This window comes from Cajanus cajan, chromosome 6, assembly GCF_000230855.2.
Source record: "Cajanus cajan strain Asha chromosome 6, NIPB_CcT2T_4, whole genome shotgun sequence".
NCBI lineage: Eukaryota > Viridiplantae > Streptophyta > Magnoliopsida > Fabales > Fabaceae > Cajanus > Cajanus cajan.
Genome location: NC_138522.1, coordinates 38,914,496 through 38,933,782, shown reverse-complemented (window position 1 = coordinate 38,933,782; position 19,287 = coordinate 38,914,496). Strand labels below are relative to the sequence as shown.

General features: G+C 33.3%; 1 protein-coding gene across 2 annotated transcripts; it reads left to right on the top strand.

Annotated features, from left to right (window-relative positions):
- The first annotated feature begins 3,257 nt into the window (after positions 1 to 3,257).
- EFS (histone-lysine N-methyltransferase) lies at positions 3,258 to 18,006 on the top strand. 2 transcript variants are annotated; one of them, XM_020356950.3, is made up of 19 exons: positions 3,258 to 3,567; positions 3,777 to 3,838; positions 3,956 to 6,669; positions 6,876 to 7,098; positions 7,852 to 8,018; positions 8,147 to 8,226; positions 8,908 to 9,039; positions 9,135 to 9,251; positions 10,116 to 10,208; positions 10,740 to 10,817; positions 11,081 to 11,137; positions 11,680 to 12,448; positions 12,525 to 12,580; positions 12,936 to 13,015; positions 13,136 to 13,218; positions 13,330 to 13,409; positions 15,632 to 15,711; positions 16,612 to 16,657; positions 16,793 to 18,006. In XM_020356950.3, exons 3-19 carry the CDS (start codon positions 4,002 to 4,004, stop codon positions 17,867 to 17,869), a joined length of 5,886 nt encoding a protein of 1,961 aa, XP_020212539.1. In that variant the 5' UTR covers positions 3,258 to 3,567; positions 3,777 to 3,838; positions 3,956 to 4,001; the 3' UTR covers positions 17,870 to 18,006. The 2 variants fall into 2 exon arrangements, with proteins under 2 accessions (XP_020212539.1, XP_020212538.1); XM_020356949.3 differs by having other exon boundaries at positions 3,948 to 6,669.
- The last annotated feature ends 1,281 nt before the right edge of the window (positions 18,007 to 19,287 follow it).

Sequence of the window (19,287 nt, the reverse complement as noted above, 5' to 3'; positions counted from 1 at the left end):
CATTGGCATGGGATAAAGTTAATGAATGGATGAGATGACATGACATGAACATTTGTGCATGTTGCATACACATTTACCCTAGCCACAAGTGGTGATTAATAGGGTAATTTTTATACACTGGCCATAAGTGGTGATTAACAGTGTGACCGATGACGGATCCAGAAATTTTAGATAATGAGGGTAATAATTATTTATATATTTATAGTACTAAAAATTTTACATGTAATTTTTTAAAATATAAATATATATTATAATTATTTTTTACAAATTTTTATATATATGCTTACGATTAATGATGAAAATAAGTTAGGTCAGACGATGTTATATTATAATTTAGTAGGTTTGAACATAAATTTTTTTTAAATACATGTATTAAATATGACTTATTTATTTATCATAGACATTTTTTAAAATGTTTAATTAGAACTACAATCCTAAAAATATACTTTATAATAATTTAATACTAATAAAAATATAAAAATAAATATGTTAAATTGTATAAAAGTCAAGTTTAATTTATTTATAATATAAATATATTTTTAATATCTAATATAATATTTTAGATGATAATTTATTTCAAAACATATTTTATAATAAAAATTCTAAATAGAATATAAATCTTCCAATCTTTCCCATTTTGTTTTTTTAATCAACGTACATAATCTTACAATTTTTACTATTTTAATTTTTTTAATCAATGTATACATAAATAAAAAGCATAAAAGGTAAATATATATGCTACAAATTTTGTTTTATCAAAAATTACACTTTTTTTTAAAAAATTAATTCGTTATTAAAGAGTATTTTTTATCACATATAATAATTAATCTCCTTCGAAAGTTTGATAAATATCAAATAAATGAATAAATATATTAAATTTATATTTTATACATATGATGATTTAAATATATATTTATTTTGTTATAATATAACTTATTTTTAAAAATATATTATTTTTTTAATAAAAAATATATGTATGTAAAATGGTAGTGGGGGCATGTGCCCCCACTCTCTTCTACATGGGTCCGTCCCTGAGTGTGACACCGATCATAAGTGATGTAAGCAGTATGACCATGTGTGGCAATGTCTAAGGAGATTGATGAAGTTCACCCATTGTGTGACGTTCTGAGTTGATGTTTCTTAGAAGACTACATTGTATATGTATTGCGTGAGCATAAGCATGACGCATGAGTTGCATAATGATGTGTTAGTGGTGATATTAATTTATGTTCATGTATATATAAGATAATAATATTATTATGATTGATTATTTCTGTGAATCATATGAAGGTTGATTATATGTTTGGGTAAAATTCTTTTCTTGTGTCGTACATATGAATAACCGTTTTCCTCACTCGTATATATTGTGGTGTTATTTTAGGTAATGAGATAAGTGATGAGGCTAGTACTTAAGGTACCGAGAGCTGAAGCAACAAGTTTGCTTAGACAATGTGACATCAGGATAATGAAATTAGAATATAATTTTATCTTTCATATTGATTTACCTTTTGTTGCTAAAAATCTTACATCTTATAATTATTTTTGTTTGGTCGGATGATTAGAAGTGGATTACATGTGAACATGTTTTACCTGAATTATTAAATTTTTTCCTTATTTAATTATATTATTTATTGGGATAGAATGAGTGCCATAAATTAACTCACAAATTTTAACTTATTTTGACAACTCTAAAGATAGCCCTTGAACCAAGTAAAAAGGAAAGAATTTTATAATAAATAATTTATAACTATTTTTACTACAAAAAATATTACATACCATAATATACAAGATACAATATATATATATATATATATATATATATATATTTATATTTATATTTATATTTAATACATATCTATATATAATTTTAATGTTAATTTTGAATGAGATTAAATAATATATATTGTATGTTACTATAATCTATACATATATTTTTAATAATTATGAGAATATAAATATAGATAAAAATAAACTTTAATAACAAATATTATGTTAATATAAAAAGTATATTAGTATAAAATAATTTCTTTAGTAGTACGTGTATCCGTACATATTAAAGAGTTATAAGTGTGAAGGAAATAAAAAAAATAATCCAAAATCTATATAATTTAATCTTCAATTCATATGTGGGATAATATATATATATATATATATATATATATATATATATATATATATATATATATATGATAGATAGATAATGATAATTTTAAAACTATTAAAAACATCGATAACATATTGAAATTTTTTTAGACCAAAAACCTCACTACCAACTTAGTGTTTAAACAAAATACTCTTAATTGGTCATTACTTGTCAAAATAAAAGATACATTAAGCCTGACAATATGCGGTGATTTTTTTTTTAATTTATAATTTATAATTTTTTAATAATTTTTTTATCATCTTTCTCATACGTCAGCACTTCGAATTCAATAGATTTTTTTTTTATATAATTATAATTATTATTCCTAAAGCAGAATTGATTTGATATATTTGATACAAGGATAAAAATGCAGAAATTCCCTTTTTATTTTGGAGAACATAATTAAAAAATCATTTAACCCGTTGACAAATTTTAAAAAATTGTTACGTCAATATGTCTATTTGGAATTCTATTTTTTATTCTTAAAATGCATTGATTCTTAAAGGAAAAAATAATTTAGCCATTAAAATTATTCTTAAAACTAAGAGGATTTTGTTTAATCTTTTTATATTAGGAAGAAACTAATTTATTTTTGAATGTGAAGAAACTAATTATTAGTATCCAACAACCATCTATAAAGTTATCAACACGAAGATAAATATATTCTATGCAATTCACAAAAATAAAAAAGACGAAGATAAATATATATATATTTTTTGATTTTATTATCAGCAAGAAGATATGTACAAACTACAAACCGATCACAAATAATACGAATATGAACAGACGGAGGACAATAGGGACAATTTTTTTGGTCCTTAGCGTGTTTACATTGAAGTATCCAAAATCTCAATCGTTTAAAATAATTTATAATTACTAAATAATTTATTTATTTTTCTATAATCAATTAATCACCAATTCACCACCAAAACATAGATGAAAAAAAAGTGTGTGGAAAGAAAAACATTGATGAGTGATGATGCGAAGCGCGTGGGGTAAAACGGTCTAATCAACATCGAATTTAGGTCCTCCCAGAGTATAATAATTAATATTCAGCAAAAACTGAAAAAAGAAAAAAGAAAAAAAAAAAGAAATCTTGGTTGGGTCGGAAACAAAAGAAAGAAAGGAAGCACTTTCTCTCTCTGGCTTTGGCTTTGGTTTCCTTTCTTTTGTTTATGCTGTGTTTCTCAAACCGTTTGGGTTTTATTTTTTGTTTTTATTTTAATTTGGTTTTCGTTGACAACTTCACCAACCATCTCTTTCTTTTCTCTCTTTCCTCTGCGCGCGACGCAGACCCAACTCTCTCTCTCTCTCTCTCTCTTGGACCCAGACCCAGACCCAGAGGGAAAAGAATATTTCTCATTTTTCTATTTATTTTCTTCAGAAATCCTAAGCCTAACCTCCTTATCTTCAATCTCACCCAGGTCCTATCTCCAATCCACTTCGCTTCTGCTTTCGTTTTTCTTTTCTCTTTCTCTTTTTTTTTTTTGTTTTCAATTTACGCTATATATATATATTTATTATTATTATTATTATTTGCTCAACGTATTTGCACCTTGGAACTCGTGTTACCGTCTGCATTTTCCGCGAGTAGGGTTTTCTTTATCTAATTGTTTCCTCTCTTTCCGTGCAGAGGGTCTTTGGATAATGCCGCTTTCTAGGGTTTTCTTTCCGGGCAATGGTTTGCACGTGAAGGTAGTCTTCTCTACTTTGCTTTAATTCTGGTACCGTTTGGTTCCGGTTGCGTTTAGGTCATGCATTGTGCTGATTCTTTTGTCTTTCTGCGTTTCTCGGTTTTTCCAAGTTAATCAGGGAGTGACGGGTTTAGTGGTGGTGTGCTACCATCGATGATTTTTGAATGATTGTTATGGGGTCGTGTGGGAGATCTGCTGTCATCGATGGTCCCTCTGGGGGGTCTGTTACTGAGCACCATTTGTGTTCTGGGATTCCGGCGCAGGTGGTTTCTGTGGAGGAGTCTTGTTTGGGAGAGGCTTGCGATGTGATTGACTCTAATGTTGACCTCGCCACTGTGACCGATGGTGGTGCGGGTTCTGCAAGCTGTGTTCGTGTTTCTGAGGGGTCTGGTGATGCTTTGGGTTCCGCGAGTGGATGTGAAAATACTGGTTTGTTGCCGCTGGAGAAGACTGCTGAAGATGATTGTCTCAATTGCTTGGGGGTTTCTTGCGGGAGCATTGAAGTTCCCTGTCTTAAAAGTGTCTCAGAGGGGAATTTTCTGGATGAGGGCAACTTTGACCCACTGTCGGGGTCGATAACGACTAGTGATTTGCAGGGGCATTGTGCACAGCAGGATGAGCAGATGGATGATAAGAGCAGCGAATTACCTGCAGCAGATGATTCGGCTGTCGTGGAAGGCAAAAATGACTACGCCGGTGTTTCTGCTGATGCTTTCAACTGTGTACTTGATTTCAGGGATCCTGAAATGTCTTTGGAATCGGACTCCGTGGCTGACTTGCTAGTTGATTGCAACCAGCACAGCGAGCAGGAGGAAATTATGAGAAGAGCAGATCCCTTGTTGAATGTTGTGGAAAAATGTGATGCTCTAATTGGGACAGAAGCTGATGGTTGCGGGCAGGTATCTCCTTCTCCCGCTATGGAAGGGCCATCAGGTGCTTTATATACAGATAAAGAAATAGACAGCACAAGTGATCAGCCATGTGATTGGAAAGAAGGTGAGGATAAGAATAGTACTTGTGAAGAAAAGGTTAAAGCTTTTGTTGATGAAGAAACCAACATTAGTTCATGTGCAAAAATTTTGTCCTCTCCTGGTTGCTGTAGGACCGTTGGGAGATCACCTGTAGTTGATTCTCCTTCTCCTGCTATGGAAGCTGATGCTTGCAGGCTAATAACTCCTTCTCCAGTTATGGAAGTTCCATCAGGTGCGATATGTACAGTTACAGAAGTAGAGAGCAGAAGTGATCAGCCATGTGAGGCTTTAGTTACCAACTACTCTTCAAAGGATGTTCCTGATCTCCATTGTGATGATGTCTCCATTAATAATAATAATAATGTTGTGGACAATCCAGGGAAGATGAATAATGATGGAAAAGAAGATGTTGAAGTTAATTGTATCAATGAAAGCATACCATTACCTTCTCAGAGGAATCGTCGAAGAACTCAATTTGGCCGTAAGACACAAACCAAAAAGGCTTCAAAAAAATGTAAGAACAAAGCCAAGGAGACACATTCAAGTGAAGGTATGGAGCTAAAGGCTGCCAGAAAGAAAAGAAGTCATTTCCCCAACACAGCTCGTAATTCTATGTGGGGATCTGGGAATATTGAACAGTTTTTTGAGCAAGATAATGAGCTTGGAGTTGGTGAAGCTGCACGCCAAGAATTGGGGAAGGCTAAAAGCAAGCGTCAAAGTGGGAAAACAGTCAAGAATGGGGCAAGTTCTAGCTCTATAAGTCCAGTACAGAAGTGTCCTGTTTTAACTACACGTGTTCGTCTGAAGATCAAATTCGGGAAAGAAGTTGATTTAAATTGCTCAAATGTCTTGATTCCAGAGTCTGTTGATGGCTTGGCATCTGCTTTCCACTTGGGGTCTGATTCAAGTTCTCAGAAAGTAGCCAGGAATGCTGAAGATAAAATTTCTGAAGCAGTGGCTTTGGGCAATTCAGAATCTTTTAACAATGAGTTGGACAAGGATGGTCTTGTTCTAAATGGACAAGTTGCAAATAACCCCCCCTTAGAAGATACTGAAATAACAAAGAAGTCAGGTGAGTATACAGAGGAACCTTGTATTGCAGTTCCTCCAGGGAAGGTGGTTGAAGCATTGATTGAACCTATCAATAACAAGGGTATGGATCCTGGAACTTCCCCTGATTCAGAAGTTATCAATTCAATTCCCGAAGTCCAGGTTGGAGAAAGACAGCAAGAAGATGTACATCATGCTGTTTTAGGTTCTTCTAAAAAGTTGAACCCTGAAGTGGATGTTATCCTCAACAAGAGAGGGAGGAAGAAAGACAAACTTATTTCTTCAAGTAATTGTATCACTGAAGATGGATCACAAGGTCCACCTGGGAATAGTAGGGCTAAGCATTCAAAGAATCGCAAACGTAAGAAAAATAGCAGGGATGCAGCTAGCTCTTTGGAATTGCCTACTTTCACTGAGATAAGCAAATCAGTGAGCACTAAAGATTCGTCCTCAGAATCATTGCTCCCTTCTGGAGAGACTGAACTTGGAGGTTCCACTGAGGCTTTGAAAGTTAAAAATCACATGGAAGTTAAGACAGGTGGCAAACCAACCTTTGACCATGGATTTTCAGAATTCCCGGCTTCTGAGAATTTGCTGTGTTCTGCAAGACCTTTGGGGCGTAAACTACCTAAAAGGCTTAGACCTAGTAAAGTTAGCAAGACCAAATCTAAAGCTTCTGACTCAACTGGCAGGAAAAAGAGTACTTGTACACACAAGGAGAAACAGAAAAAGCCAATTAATAAGAATGAAGTCAAAGGAAAAGGTGTCTCTCTTAATGTCACATGTGAAGCAGAAGATCGCCCACATCCAGGTAGTTTTTTGTGTCAAATAGACAGCATCATATGTGATATTATTTTCTGTATTTTTGAATCATCTGAGACAGACATTAGCTCCTTCCTGACTATCTAAAACTTGCTTTATCTTATTATTCTTATGCGTTATTTATAAAGTTTGAGCAATTAAATATAAATAGGATTTGTTATTTATTATTATTATTATTATTATTTTTTCTCTCAGAAGTAAATGTTGGAAATCATAAGTTGGATGCTGTTGGAAAAATTAATGCTGATAACAACAGAGTATCAGTCAATTTACCTAATCTGGACATGCCGTCCGGTGTTGGATTGGGGGAGCAACTTCTATCTCCCCGTAATGCATGGGTGCGTTGTGATGATTGTCTCAAGTGGCGGCGAATTCCAGCTGGGCTTGCAGACCTAATTGATGAAACTAACTGCACCTGGTATACCATGTTTCTCAATCATATTACTCACTATTTTTCTATAATTCTTGAATAGAACCTGAAGAGGCAGAATATGATTTAGTCGTGTATTTGTTTGTATGTTAGGGTTAGTATAGAAATTGATATTTTCACAATTGACTTCACTTGTAATCATTGTTTTCAAATAGTAGCTATAGTGGTGCTATAACACTCTTGTGTAGCAGACTTCAGCAGACACGCAATTGTGACGACTTTGCGTTGCGGAGTCTGCTATTAAGGTGACTGTGGCCGCCTTATGTCTCATGGCACAGCATGCATTGTTAGGTGGGTGTGGCGAGTTGCAATCTTGAGTTGCAATGATTTGCAGCGGCGGCAAGAGGTAGAAGACAATGCAACACTAGGGTTTTCATGTGAAATCCGGTTTAAAAAAAGTCATGTGCAAATATTTTAAAACTGGCACGTGACTTTTAAGAATGTGAGTGAGTTTTTAAACAATCACTTGTAAAACGAGAGTTTTTAGAAGTTGGAGTTTTTGAAAGTACACTAAGAAGACTATTGGGCTGATTTTAATTAAGTTAAAAGCCCAATTGCATCTACAATACCTCATTTCTCCAAACTTTTCATTCTGTTTTCATTCTTTACTGTTATTTTGAATAGATGTTTTTCTTGATGTTTCAATTTTTTTAATTATATTATGTATTAAACAATTTAACTTAACATATTATTCCCTGTTTAAAAACTTGCATCTTGACATGGGTGATATCCATTTTTAAGGACATGTGCGGACAGCAGTGATAAAGCCTTTGCTGACTGTGCTATCCCTCAAGAAAAGTCAAATGCAGAGATTAATGCAGAGTTGGGATTATCTGACGCGTCAGGTGAAGAAGATGCATATGAAGGCTGCAGAAATTTTAAGGAATTAGAATATCGGCCTCCATTTGGTATGTTACGTTTGTTAACAAGTTTTTTATTTTTATTTTTAAAATGAAATCTAAGCTTGAAGGTAAACTGTTTTAGGAATGTCATTTTATCTTATTGTCTGATGTTTAATTTGCTTTATACATTGCAGTTTCCCAGGAGTCTTCTTTTACCCATATTTTCACCAATGAATTTCTTCATCGTAGCCACAAAAGTCAGACCATTGACGAGGTATGTGATTGTTCTAGTTTTTTATTTTATTTTTATTTTTTATTACAAATATTATCATATTACATTATTTGGATCGTTGTATTGGTTTTAGTATCAAGTGATCATGTTACTTAAATATGAAACTGATCATGTGGGTTTCCTTCTCTGACTAGCAGAGGGACTAAGAGCTTTGATGTGCATATGTTCTTTCTTTCTTATTATGTATATATGCATTATGTTTTATTCCAGGAGGTTTCGTTGCCCTCCTTCAAATTTCTCTCCTTTTATTATTGTTTTTCTTAAATAAATATGAAATAAGTAGGTCATAGGATCATGGAGGTCCATCTGAATCATAGTTGTTCAACATGAAGAGCAAATACCAACATATTTGATTTCAACTTTTTTGTACTTTTATATTGTTGGTGTGCTCCTGCAGAGGATGGGATAAATTGTTGCTTATATTATTTTCTTATGTATGATAAGGAACTTTATACTTTGTCATCTTGCTTCCAATTGCTACATTACATACATGTCTTTCTTTTGCTTTCACAAGTCATGAATAGTTTTTATTTACATTTTGATTGAGGTTTATTATTTAATCATAATGGATAGCACTTAGGTTTCAATTAAGATTTCTGGACTTAGCAAATTGGTGAATCAGTCCTATGTTCCTGATTCATTGCACCTTTGAACTTGTATCAGATAATGGTCTGTCATTGCAAGCCGCCTCAAGAAGGAAAATTTGGCTGTGGGGATGAATGTCTAAATCGGATTCTTAACATCGAATGTGTACAAGGAACTTGCCCATGTGGGGATCGTTGTTCCAACCAGCAGGTTTATAAACTATTAATATTAAAACATACTAGTATTTGGTCTTTTTGTCAAGTGGTGCCAAATGGCATGATGGTTGGACAAATGTTTGATTTCAGTTCCAAAAACGCAAGTATGCTTGCTTGAAGTGGTTTAAATGTGGGAAAAAGGGTTATGGACTGAAGGCGATAGAGAATGTAGCTCAAGGCCAGTTTCTTATTGAATATGTTGGAGAGGTAATGCATACAATATTTCTCTTCATTTTTATTATCCCTATGCTGATTTAACAATTTTACTTACTATTTTATTATTATACATGAAATATTGACTGTTGAGGCTGAATATAAAAATTATGCTCATATTTATGCTTTGGTTCTATATTTTAGCTGAAGTTTTTGGGGAAGGAAGAACCAATGTTACCTTTTACGAATAGGTTCAGTTATGTTGGATTTGTCTTACTCAACTATATACTTCTCATTTGTTTCTTTACCCTCAATATATTGTTTGTCATCCTCCTATCTATTCTTTTTGTTGCAGAAAAAAATATTATATGATGTAATGCTGCTAACTGATGTATTAGCAATGCAATCAGTGGGGAGTGGGCTGATTTAATTTTAACTAATCACTACCATTTGTATCATCAAGATGGAGATAGTTCGTCTTGTTTCTTTTGGTAATTAATTGAATTGCTCTTTAAATAGCAGTAAAGAGCCATGGAAAAATATTAATATTTTGGCCGAGTAGTAACCAAAGAATATTGTATTGATCTAATGCTGTAGTAACGTGAGAAAATTCATTGGGCCTTCATGGACAAAGAACATGGTTTTTCTTTTTTAGGTTGGGTTTGATCCACTTAGAACCACCCAACCTCACTAGCTTATCAAACAATGTACCTACTTTTCTTGTTAACAGAGGAGGAGTATTCTAAGCAGATTAGTTTCTGTAATTAATGGATTATGTTATATCTAGAGTTAGAATTTGCACTGCTATTCTATTTATGGGCATGGATGTGATCTGTATTGTATATGAAAAGGTGATGCACTGCTTGTGCACATCATTTACCTTTAGGTACTTAAATATTGAATTTATGGTCCAAACAGGTGCTTGATATGCAAACCTACGAGGCACGGCAACGAGAGTATGCTTTGAAGGGTCATCGGCATTTCTATTTTATGACCTTGAATGGCAGTGAGGTAAGAATGTAACCTGTATCTGTGCAAAAGCAACTTTATTTGTTTGTTTTAGCAAAGTAAAAAACTTTAATATTTACTTCTAGTGGTTCTGAGTACCTTGCTGGTTAGAAACACACCTGGATTTGTTCAGTATAGCATGTTACATAACAAAATTATTTACATCAATAGATAGTAGTTGTAGTTTAACTTCTCTTTTAGTTCATTTCATGCATATGCTGCAGGATTTCTCTTCCCTTCCCTTCCTTCAGTGTTACCCCTGGCCCACCTTAGTTGTAGCCTCTTTGGGGGCTGTCTTAATTGCAGCCTCAAGGGTAGTGGTTTTGTCCCACATTGACTAGAGATATGGCTTAAATAGAGCTAGCTATAAAGCTTGGATAATCCTCATCTTTCAAACTGGTTTTCTGGGGTTGGTTTAAGCTACTAATCCAATTGTTTTGCTATTTGCATCATAATTTTGTTGCATCTCCTTATTTGTAGCTTTTTCAGCTAATATTTAAATCTACTTTGCCATTCACATTTCTTTATTTTCAGGTGATAGATGCAAGTGCAAAAGGAAACTTGGGGCGTTTCATTAATCATAGTTGTGATCCTAATTGTCGGACAGAAAAGGTGAGTATATTATTACATGCAGTTTGTGGTTTATTGAAGTAAGGTGATAGTACTAGAGAAGCAGTTTCTTTATATAGGGAACTATTCTTTCTTGCTTTACGTGTTGCATGCTGCTTACCTTATACTAGTAATATTGGATCTATGCTTTACCAGAACATATTCTTAATGCCATTTTTGCACATATTTGCTCCTGGAGCATGAAATTCATGATTATTCCTTTTGTTTTCTATCACTTGACCTTGTGTTTGGTCCTTTTTTGACAGTGGATGGTGAACGGGGAAATCTGTATTGGACTGTTTGCATTGAGGGATATTAAGCAGGTGTGCTTTCAGCTTCCACTTGCTACTTTCATGTGTGCGCATGGAAGTTTGTTGCTGTTTTGTGTTGCAGAACTTTGTAGCTTCTAGTTTCAAATTGTGTCTTTGCAAATTTAAATAGTAACTTTGATTTATTTTTTTATTTGCATGACTGTTGTGTATTGTGATTAATAAACATGTGAGAAAATGTGAATCTATTTACTTAATTTCAAACTACAAGTATGAAAATGGTTCGTTATGGCTGCTTCTCCACTACAGATGAAATATAGAAATATTTGGCCATTTGAGACAGAAATGCATAATTGAACAGAAGGTTGGATGATTAATGGTTGTGGCTCTTTTTCCCTTTCCCAGGGAGTTAAGTTCTTTACACTCTGAGTTCCACTCCAACAAAAATTACATTGGTTAGAATTTGTGGTGTTAGTTTGGGGGATTTACGAGTTTTAGATTATGAAACTTAAGTGTTAAATGTTTTATTTGGGCTGTAAGCATGTGTAAATATTATTCTGTGCCAAGCTGAACTTTTTTATCACTACCTTCCCCAGGATGAAGAATTGACATTTGATTACAACTATGTAAGGGTTTTTGGTGCTGCTGCCAAAAAATGTTATTGTGGTTCACCTAATTGTCGAGGTTATATAGGTGGTGGTGATCCACTTGCTGAACTGGTAGTTCAAAGTGATTCAGAAGATGAATTTCCCGAACCTGTTATGCTTACTGAAGATGGTGAAATTGAAGATGCTCTACCGACACCCAAATATTTTAATAATGTTGATAAACAATCTGCTAAACATATGTTAAATAACAAGGACATATTGGACAAGTCTACAACTGCTGTAGATTCAGATTGTTCTCCAGAGAAAGAGAGTTCTACAAACCTTGCCCCTGCTGTTTCTCTGTCGCACAGCTCAGTAGAAATGGAGGACAAGGCCAAGTTACCATCTTCTGTTCAAGATGAGGAAAGTAATCAACAAATGGAGGATGAAACAAGCAAACCCATGCCTGCTGTACAAGGAAATGAAAAGGAATCAGATTTTGCAGACAAAACTTCTTCACTTCAAAGATTTGAGACTACTTCTCCCCTTGCAACTGTCAGCAAAATGTTACCAAATTCTACTGGTAGTATTAGGGAGTCAAAGTCTGAAATAATTGAAGGCAGGAAGACATCCAAGTTAAATGGTTCTGTTAAAAAGGGAAAGCTTCATGCCAATCCACCGAATGGCCTTAAATCTGAGGTAATAGCCAATCGATTGCAGGTGTCATCTATCAAACACAAAAAAGTAGAAGGTTCTTCCAATGGACGGTTTGAAGCAGGTTGGTCATCCACATTTGTTTGGTATCCTGGTTATTAAAACCATTTATAATGGATAAACCTTTTTGTTACCTGCAGTTCAGGAGAAACTTAATGAGTTGCTGGATGGAGATGGCGGAATAAGCAAAAGAAAAGTAAGTACTTTATAATTATATAGTATCCAAGTGAACATATTTCAAATAGGGACATTTATTTGAAAGCTAGAGGCATGTGTGCTATAGTGCGATTTCCCACAGTTAAAATTAGTTACGCAACAAAGCAAGAGATGTCAGCCGAAATAGTTTTATGTTTGTCTTGTAATCAATTATGAGAAATAGTTTATGTGTCTTCTGTTGTGTGTGTTTTTTTTTATATTTTTTTTATTTCTTTCAATTTTGTTATTGTTCTTGAATGCCTTGATATTGGAGGTATTATGGGGCTAACTACCTGGCAGTTTTATGTTTTCCGGTTTTCAGTATTTGACTGCCCTCACCCTTTTTCTTGTAACAGGATGCCACCAAAGGGTACTTGAAGCTTTTGTTTCTCACTGTGGCATCAGGTGATAGAAGCAATGGTGAAGCAATTCAAAGGTCCTCTCTTCTCTTCCTTTTCTGTTTCATTAGGCACATTATGCAAACTTATATTAGATTTTTGAATGTTTCATGGGCATGTAAATACTTTGTAAAGGAAATTTTAAACTTTGGTTGCAGCAATCGAGATCTTTCCATGATCCTTGACGCACTTCTGAAAACAAAATCTCGAGCAGTGCTGAATGATATAATTAACAAAAATGGTAATATATATTTGCTTTCTATGTAATGCAGTTTCTCCCCATATATCTGAAACGTGTAAACTCATCACACTTTTGGTTGTGTTTAGAAGTAACTATAGTGTTGCCTTTCAGGTTTACAGATGTTACATAACATTATGAAGCAGTACAGGCAGGACTTCAAAAAAATTCCAATACTACGGAAGCTTCTTAAGGTGCTTAGATGGGAAATGACTCCTTTTACTTGTTTGTTATATTCCTTTTTCCTAAGATGTTATATATATATATATATGGCATTCTGGTATTTCAAATTAATGCATGCCATTGAATCATAGGATGTGTATTTTTACATCTATGGGGGTGTTTGATATACAGGGTTTTTAGTTTTCCATGAATTTGAAGTTGTGAATGTTAGTTTCTCATGTTTGTTTTATTATTTTAAAATAAGATAATGTTTCCTGTGAATATTTTTTTTACCTGTGTTCCCCACAAAATTGTTCCAAAGTGGTGGAAATCTAATATTCCAGAGCTAAAAGAAAAGTTTTACTGCTGTAAAATTATCATGTTACCTTCATTAATTCATTTAATGTGGTAAAATAATTAAAGTTTCTAGGAAAGTTCTATTTAAACTAAATGTAAAAATATTTTATTCCTAAGAACCATACAAGTATGTCCAATATTTACGGCCAATTAAACATTTTAGTCATTCATAAAAATCACGATTCTTGGACATGAAAAAAAAATATATTCTACCATATGCATCCTAAAGGAGTATGTGTGCTTTAATTATGATACTAAAATAGGGATGGTTTGTTGAGCAGTTGGAGACCGTATTTATCCTGACATGCCACTATTGTTCTTTCTAAGCAATAGAAATCTTTATGTAGTGTTTGAATAGATAATTTCAAAATCTTAAGGAATTTAAAATGCATTATAAGTGATTTAATTGCTTCAATTAAATTCCTATCATTTTTATTGGACAAAGTAATTTAATTTTCATTATAAGTGATTTTTTTTAATTAATTTATTTAAAAACTGATATTTCAATATAATTTTTTACCAAAAGTAATCATTAGTCAATTTTAAGTGACAAAAATTTCAGAAAATAGTTTTAAAATTAGATTACTGATTAGTTATATTGTTTTTTCATAGATAATCAACAACTAAAATCTCAAATATTAAGTACTTGGTATTTTGATTTCTAACATAATGTGACTATGATAATAATCTTTAACAAGAAAAAATATTGATATTTTATTTATTTATTAATTGAAGCATAAACTTATTTCTTAACTACAAATAAGTTTCTTAATAGATAGGGATAAAGAGAGGTATGGAAGAGAAAGGGGGGGAGGGTAGGATGCAGAAGAAAGATGTCAGAGAGTTGCACAGAAGAGATTAAACATGGACACCTCTCTTGTTTAAGTGTTCGGTGTAGGGCACATTTCTGTCATTAAGACCTCCATCCGGCTCGAACACTAATAGACACCTCCATATTGATGGACACAGATTATTAAAAAATTCCTTTTTTAGCCTTTAGAAAAAGTCAACTTGAAATATAATGTACAATACTAAAAAAAATAATGCCTCATTCTTTTGAGTCTCATTATCACGGGAAAACTGTAGAATTTAGCAAGTTGGTTTGAGAAGGTGAATATATTTCTTTTGCAGTGTCCCAATTTCCTATATTTTAGGCATTAGAGTGTTGCAAAGTGTCTGTATTTGGTGTTAATGCTTCACTGGAGAGGAAAGGAGAAGAGAAAGAGTCACCATAGAGAGGGGGAGAAAGTGGTGTGGAAGATTGGGAGAGGAAGGGAAAAAGGGGTGTGTAAGAGGGGGAGAGGTGCCACGAAGATAGAGACTGGAAGCTGAAGGAATCCAAGTTTCCTTTTTTAGGCATTATTCAAAATCTTTTTGTTTTACTTAAAAAAAAATCCGTATAAAATTCCCATCATTTTAAAAGTTCTCTGGATTTGATATCCAAAAAGTCATTTTGATGTATGATCTTTTAAATTTAAATCTAATTCAAATTGAATTCCTCTCAAAACATCCCATCCAAAGACTTGCTGTGTTGAATTCTCTGCATGTTATGATATTATGACGCTATTTGTTTTATTTACCTAAAAGGTAAATATATATTTTTCAACTTTTGTCCAATGGCCACCATATTTTGACATATACATGATGATAAAATATTTTATTGCCCTTCATTTTGATGTTGGCCAATTTCTCTAATCATTCAGTTTCAATGTTAGAATATAGAGAAGGTTCAATCTGGTAATTATTGATTAGGCAAATAGATTTGACCATCCTATATTGTTAATTAGTTGATGGCCGGTAGATCCTAATCTTTTCTTGATGTCTGGTTTTCATTCTCTCATTCTGAGCGTGTATTAAGAGAATATATGGTCCTTGCCTGATCAACATTCTTTTGCAGGTCTTGGAGTACCTAGCAGCAAATAAGATATTGACATCTGAACATATTAATGGTGGTCCCCCTTGTCATGGAATGGAGAGGTCAGAAATCTCAAATTATATCATCCACCAAGTTTACTGAAGCAATTGTGATATTTGTCAAATGTTAAGATTGTTGTGTAGGGACTGAATATTGTAGCAGTTTTCATTTATGATTTTTTCTTCATCACTTTTTTTTCTTTGGCTAGTATGAGTGACATCAGCTACAAAAAAGGTTATTTTCAACTACTTGGAAGCATGAGATGTGTTGCATCAAGTCATCATCGTTTTCCTATGCCATATTTTTTTGGAGGAGTGAATTGAATCAATTGATGATTTATAATTTTCTTAGTTCTGTGATTGAAATGAATGGGTTGTTGCCTACCCTTAATATCTCAGTATCTCAATTCTCAAGCTTATTTTAAAGTATAATGACCAAAAGATATTGTATAGATAACAGGGAGATGTAGAATCTCTTACAAAATATATATATATATATATATATATATTTATTTATTTATTTTTTGCATTTTATTCATAGCATTACTACGTCGATGTGACATTTTTTAGTGGTTATCTATAATTATTGGTATTCTGTTGTGCTTGAAATATTAAAGAATATTAGTCTTGCAGATATATTCTTCCCATTAGAATGGAAGATTTTGTTAATTCGTGGTACTCATGTCTCATCGTGTACATAGATTTTTGTTTCGTTTTAGTTCTATTCATAACTTTGTCCTTGTTTATTGTTGAACTTGAAAGTTTGTGTCTTGAATCCTGAATGTGGAATCAAGCATTTCATTACTGCCAATATTCAAATCACTTGCAGTTTTTTGACTTTAAGAGATGTTGTAATTATTTCTCCCTGCAGATACCCTTTTTTCTTCCTTATAACTTCGATGAAATTGTTCTGTTTCTCTTTAAGCTACTATTCCTATACTAATGATTGTTTTTTGTGTTCAGCTTTAGAGAGTCTATGCTTTCTCTGACAGAGCATGATGACAAACAGGTATCTGTTATGCTCACTCGTTCGTTTCTATGGTGTACACAAGTGCATGCTTTTATAGATTTTTTTTAACCCTTTGTGTATATATCTGTTTCGGGGCCAAGAAATTCAATATTTTCATTTTGTTTGCACATGTAGGTCCATCAAATTGCTCGAAGCTTTCGAGACAGATGGTTTCCGAGGCCCATAAGAAAACACGGTTATATGGACAGGGATGATAATAGAGTGGAATCTCACAGAAGTTTCAACGGTAACAGATTTTCAGCATCACACAGTCATAGGCATGAGCAGGATTTAAGGACTACAGAAGCAATTGATGGCAGTCAGCAGTCAATGCTTGTGACAGCTCCAGTAGATGCTGATGCCCAGGAAGGCTGTCCTGCACAGTCTCGAGATGGGGTTGAAACCAAAGGAGCTAGAAAACGTAAGCGCAAAAGCCGATGGGATCAACCAGCAGAGACAAACTCACATTCTGATGCAGTTATGAGCTCTATTGGTGAAAGCCAGAACATTTATGAGGATGTTCCACCAGGGTTTTCGTGTCCAATAGGTTCATTAAATACTTCCCTAAACTCTGGTAATGTTGTCTTGCAAAATGCAAGCCGTTCTGGATGTCCCCCTGATTTAGTTATCGGTCATCCTAAAGAGAAATTTAACTCTCGCTTGCCTATCTCATATGGAATGCCATGGTCTGTTGCCCAGCAATATGGAACACCTCATGCTGAATTTTCTGAGTGTTGGGTGACTGCACCTGGCATGCCTTTCAACCCATTCCCTCCACTACCCCCATATCCGCGGGACAAAGACTGTCAACCTTCTAATACTACTAATGCTATGATAATTGATCAACCTGCTGAAGTTAAGCGTTGGGATACCAGTGGTGTGGTTAATTGTTGCTCAGATGAAATGATTCCCAGCACAACCGGTGCTAACCCTGAAGACTCGAACCTTCTGTTCGAGGACAATAAACACATAACTAAACGATTGAAGGGTGACTCTAATGATTTGGGAACGAGGTATTTTAGACAGCAGAAATGGAATAACTCAAAAATACATCGACCATGGTTCAGGAAGAATGCATGGGAATGTAATGAGAACAACTCTAGTGGTGATATGTGCAGTATAGATGTAGATGTACCAAAAGAGTCAAAAGTTACTTGTGATGCGGAGGATGCAATCTGTAGAGAGGAGAAAGGTGGCAATAATATTTATTAGCATGCACAGCAGCAATATCAATATTGTTCACAGGAAAAAGATTTTTTTTTTCTTTTTTCTTCCATATACATTAATGTACTGTCAATTCATTTGTTCCTGAATCTATTATTCAATGAAAATATCATTCAATTTCAGCATTCCTCTTCTTCAGTTACTACACTACTTGGGGGGATCCTGCTGTTCTTAATACGATCTGCCCAAGCCTTCAAGAGGTAGGTGTTTCTCTAGACTTGTAACCCTCCGAAATGGAAAACCTCTTATGGAAATGCACAGCATTGATGAGACAAGAATTGTTTGTTTTAACGTTTTCTTGACATTTAATAAGTGAGTGGACTGAAGCTGATGGGCAATTGTTATCTTTATTTACAAATAAGTAAGAGTAATGATTAATTCCCTTGCTATTATGTTACTTGTCTGATTATTTGAACCCAAAAGATCGTTATTTTCTGCTAGTCTCATTTAGTTTAGATTCTTTTTTAAAACTGTTTCTTTTCTTTTAGGAGATCAGGTGTTTATAAGGTTTTAAAGCTTCAAAGTTATACCTGTGAATGTCTCGAGAATTTGGGAAGAAACGTTTCTAGTTTTAGATAGGTATTTCCGTTTTTCTACTAGACTAGAAATGGTTAATGATTGGCAATTTTATTTTAGGTTGAGAGCAGGGTATTGGTTTTTTTTTCTTCTGCGGAAAACTACCCAGAATTTATTGATTTTCATTTTTTTAGTAGTAAAAGAGAAAAAAAAAATTGTTTCAGTAGGTGTAGAGTTTTGCGCAACCAACATAACACCCTAGGTATGTCTTTTAAAATAGTTGATGATTTACAATGATGACAATCCAGGTTGGTTGAGAATATGAAAAACCTTTACTTTTACTAAGTATTCTAAATTCTTATATCTAATATACATATTCGAGTAAAAGCCATTTGTGTATGTTTGATCGAAAAAGGATATGATTGGATAAATTTATTAAAAAAAATAGTACTTTCAAAAGAGAAAAATAAGAGAGAAAATAAAATAAGTTTTTTTACAAGTTAATTTGTTGAAGTTCTTTCTTATTAGTTTTCAAAATCTTTATTTTTAACTTATGAATAAAATAGATTTAACTTGGAGAATTTGTTTTATTTTTTTCTTCTTATTTTTCCTTTTTCAAAGTGTTTTTAAAATTTTTTTACCTCTAACATTTTCTATGTATGTATGCATTTACTTATTTTATAAGTTTTCTTTTACTATAAAGTTGAGAGTTGTAAGGCATAGAGATTCTGATACTATATCAAAATTAATAAGCTAAAGTTTTATGCTTTTAGGTTAATGCTAATGATATTATGTCTAACAAATTGGAAAAACAACATTTATTATTTATTCATGTTGGTTATTTCCATACCTTTCCTCTATAGTAAACCACAGATGCACTTTTGTTATTA

Bases quoted from the DNA above. Each gene is read 5' to 3' on its own strand.
- EFS (XM_020356950.3), top strand. From the start codon at position 4,002: ATGATTGTTATGGGGTCGTGTGGGAGATCTGCTGTCATCGATGGTCCC. The intron at 7,099-7,851 runs GTATACCATGTT...TCCATTTTTAAG, and splicing joins GATGAAACTAACTGCACCTG to GACATGTGCGGACAGCAGTG. The intron at 10,818-11,080 runs GTGAGTATATTA...CTTTTTTGACAG, and splicing joins CTAATTGTCGGACAGAAAAG to TGGATGGTGAACGGGGAAAT.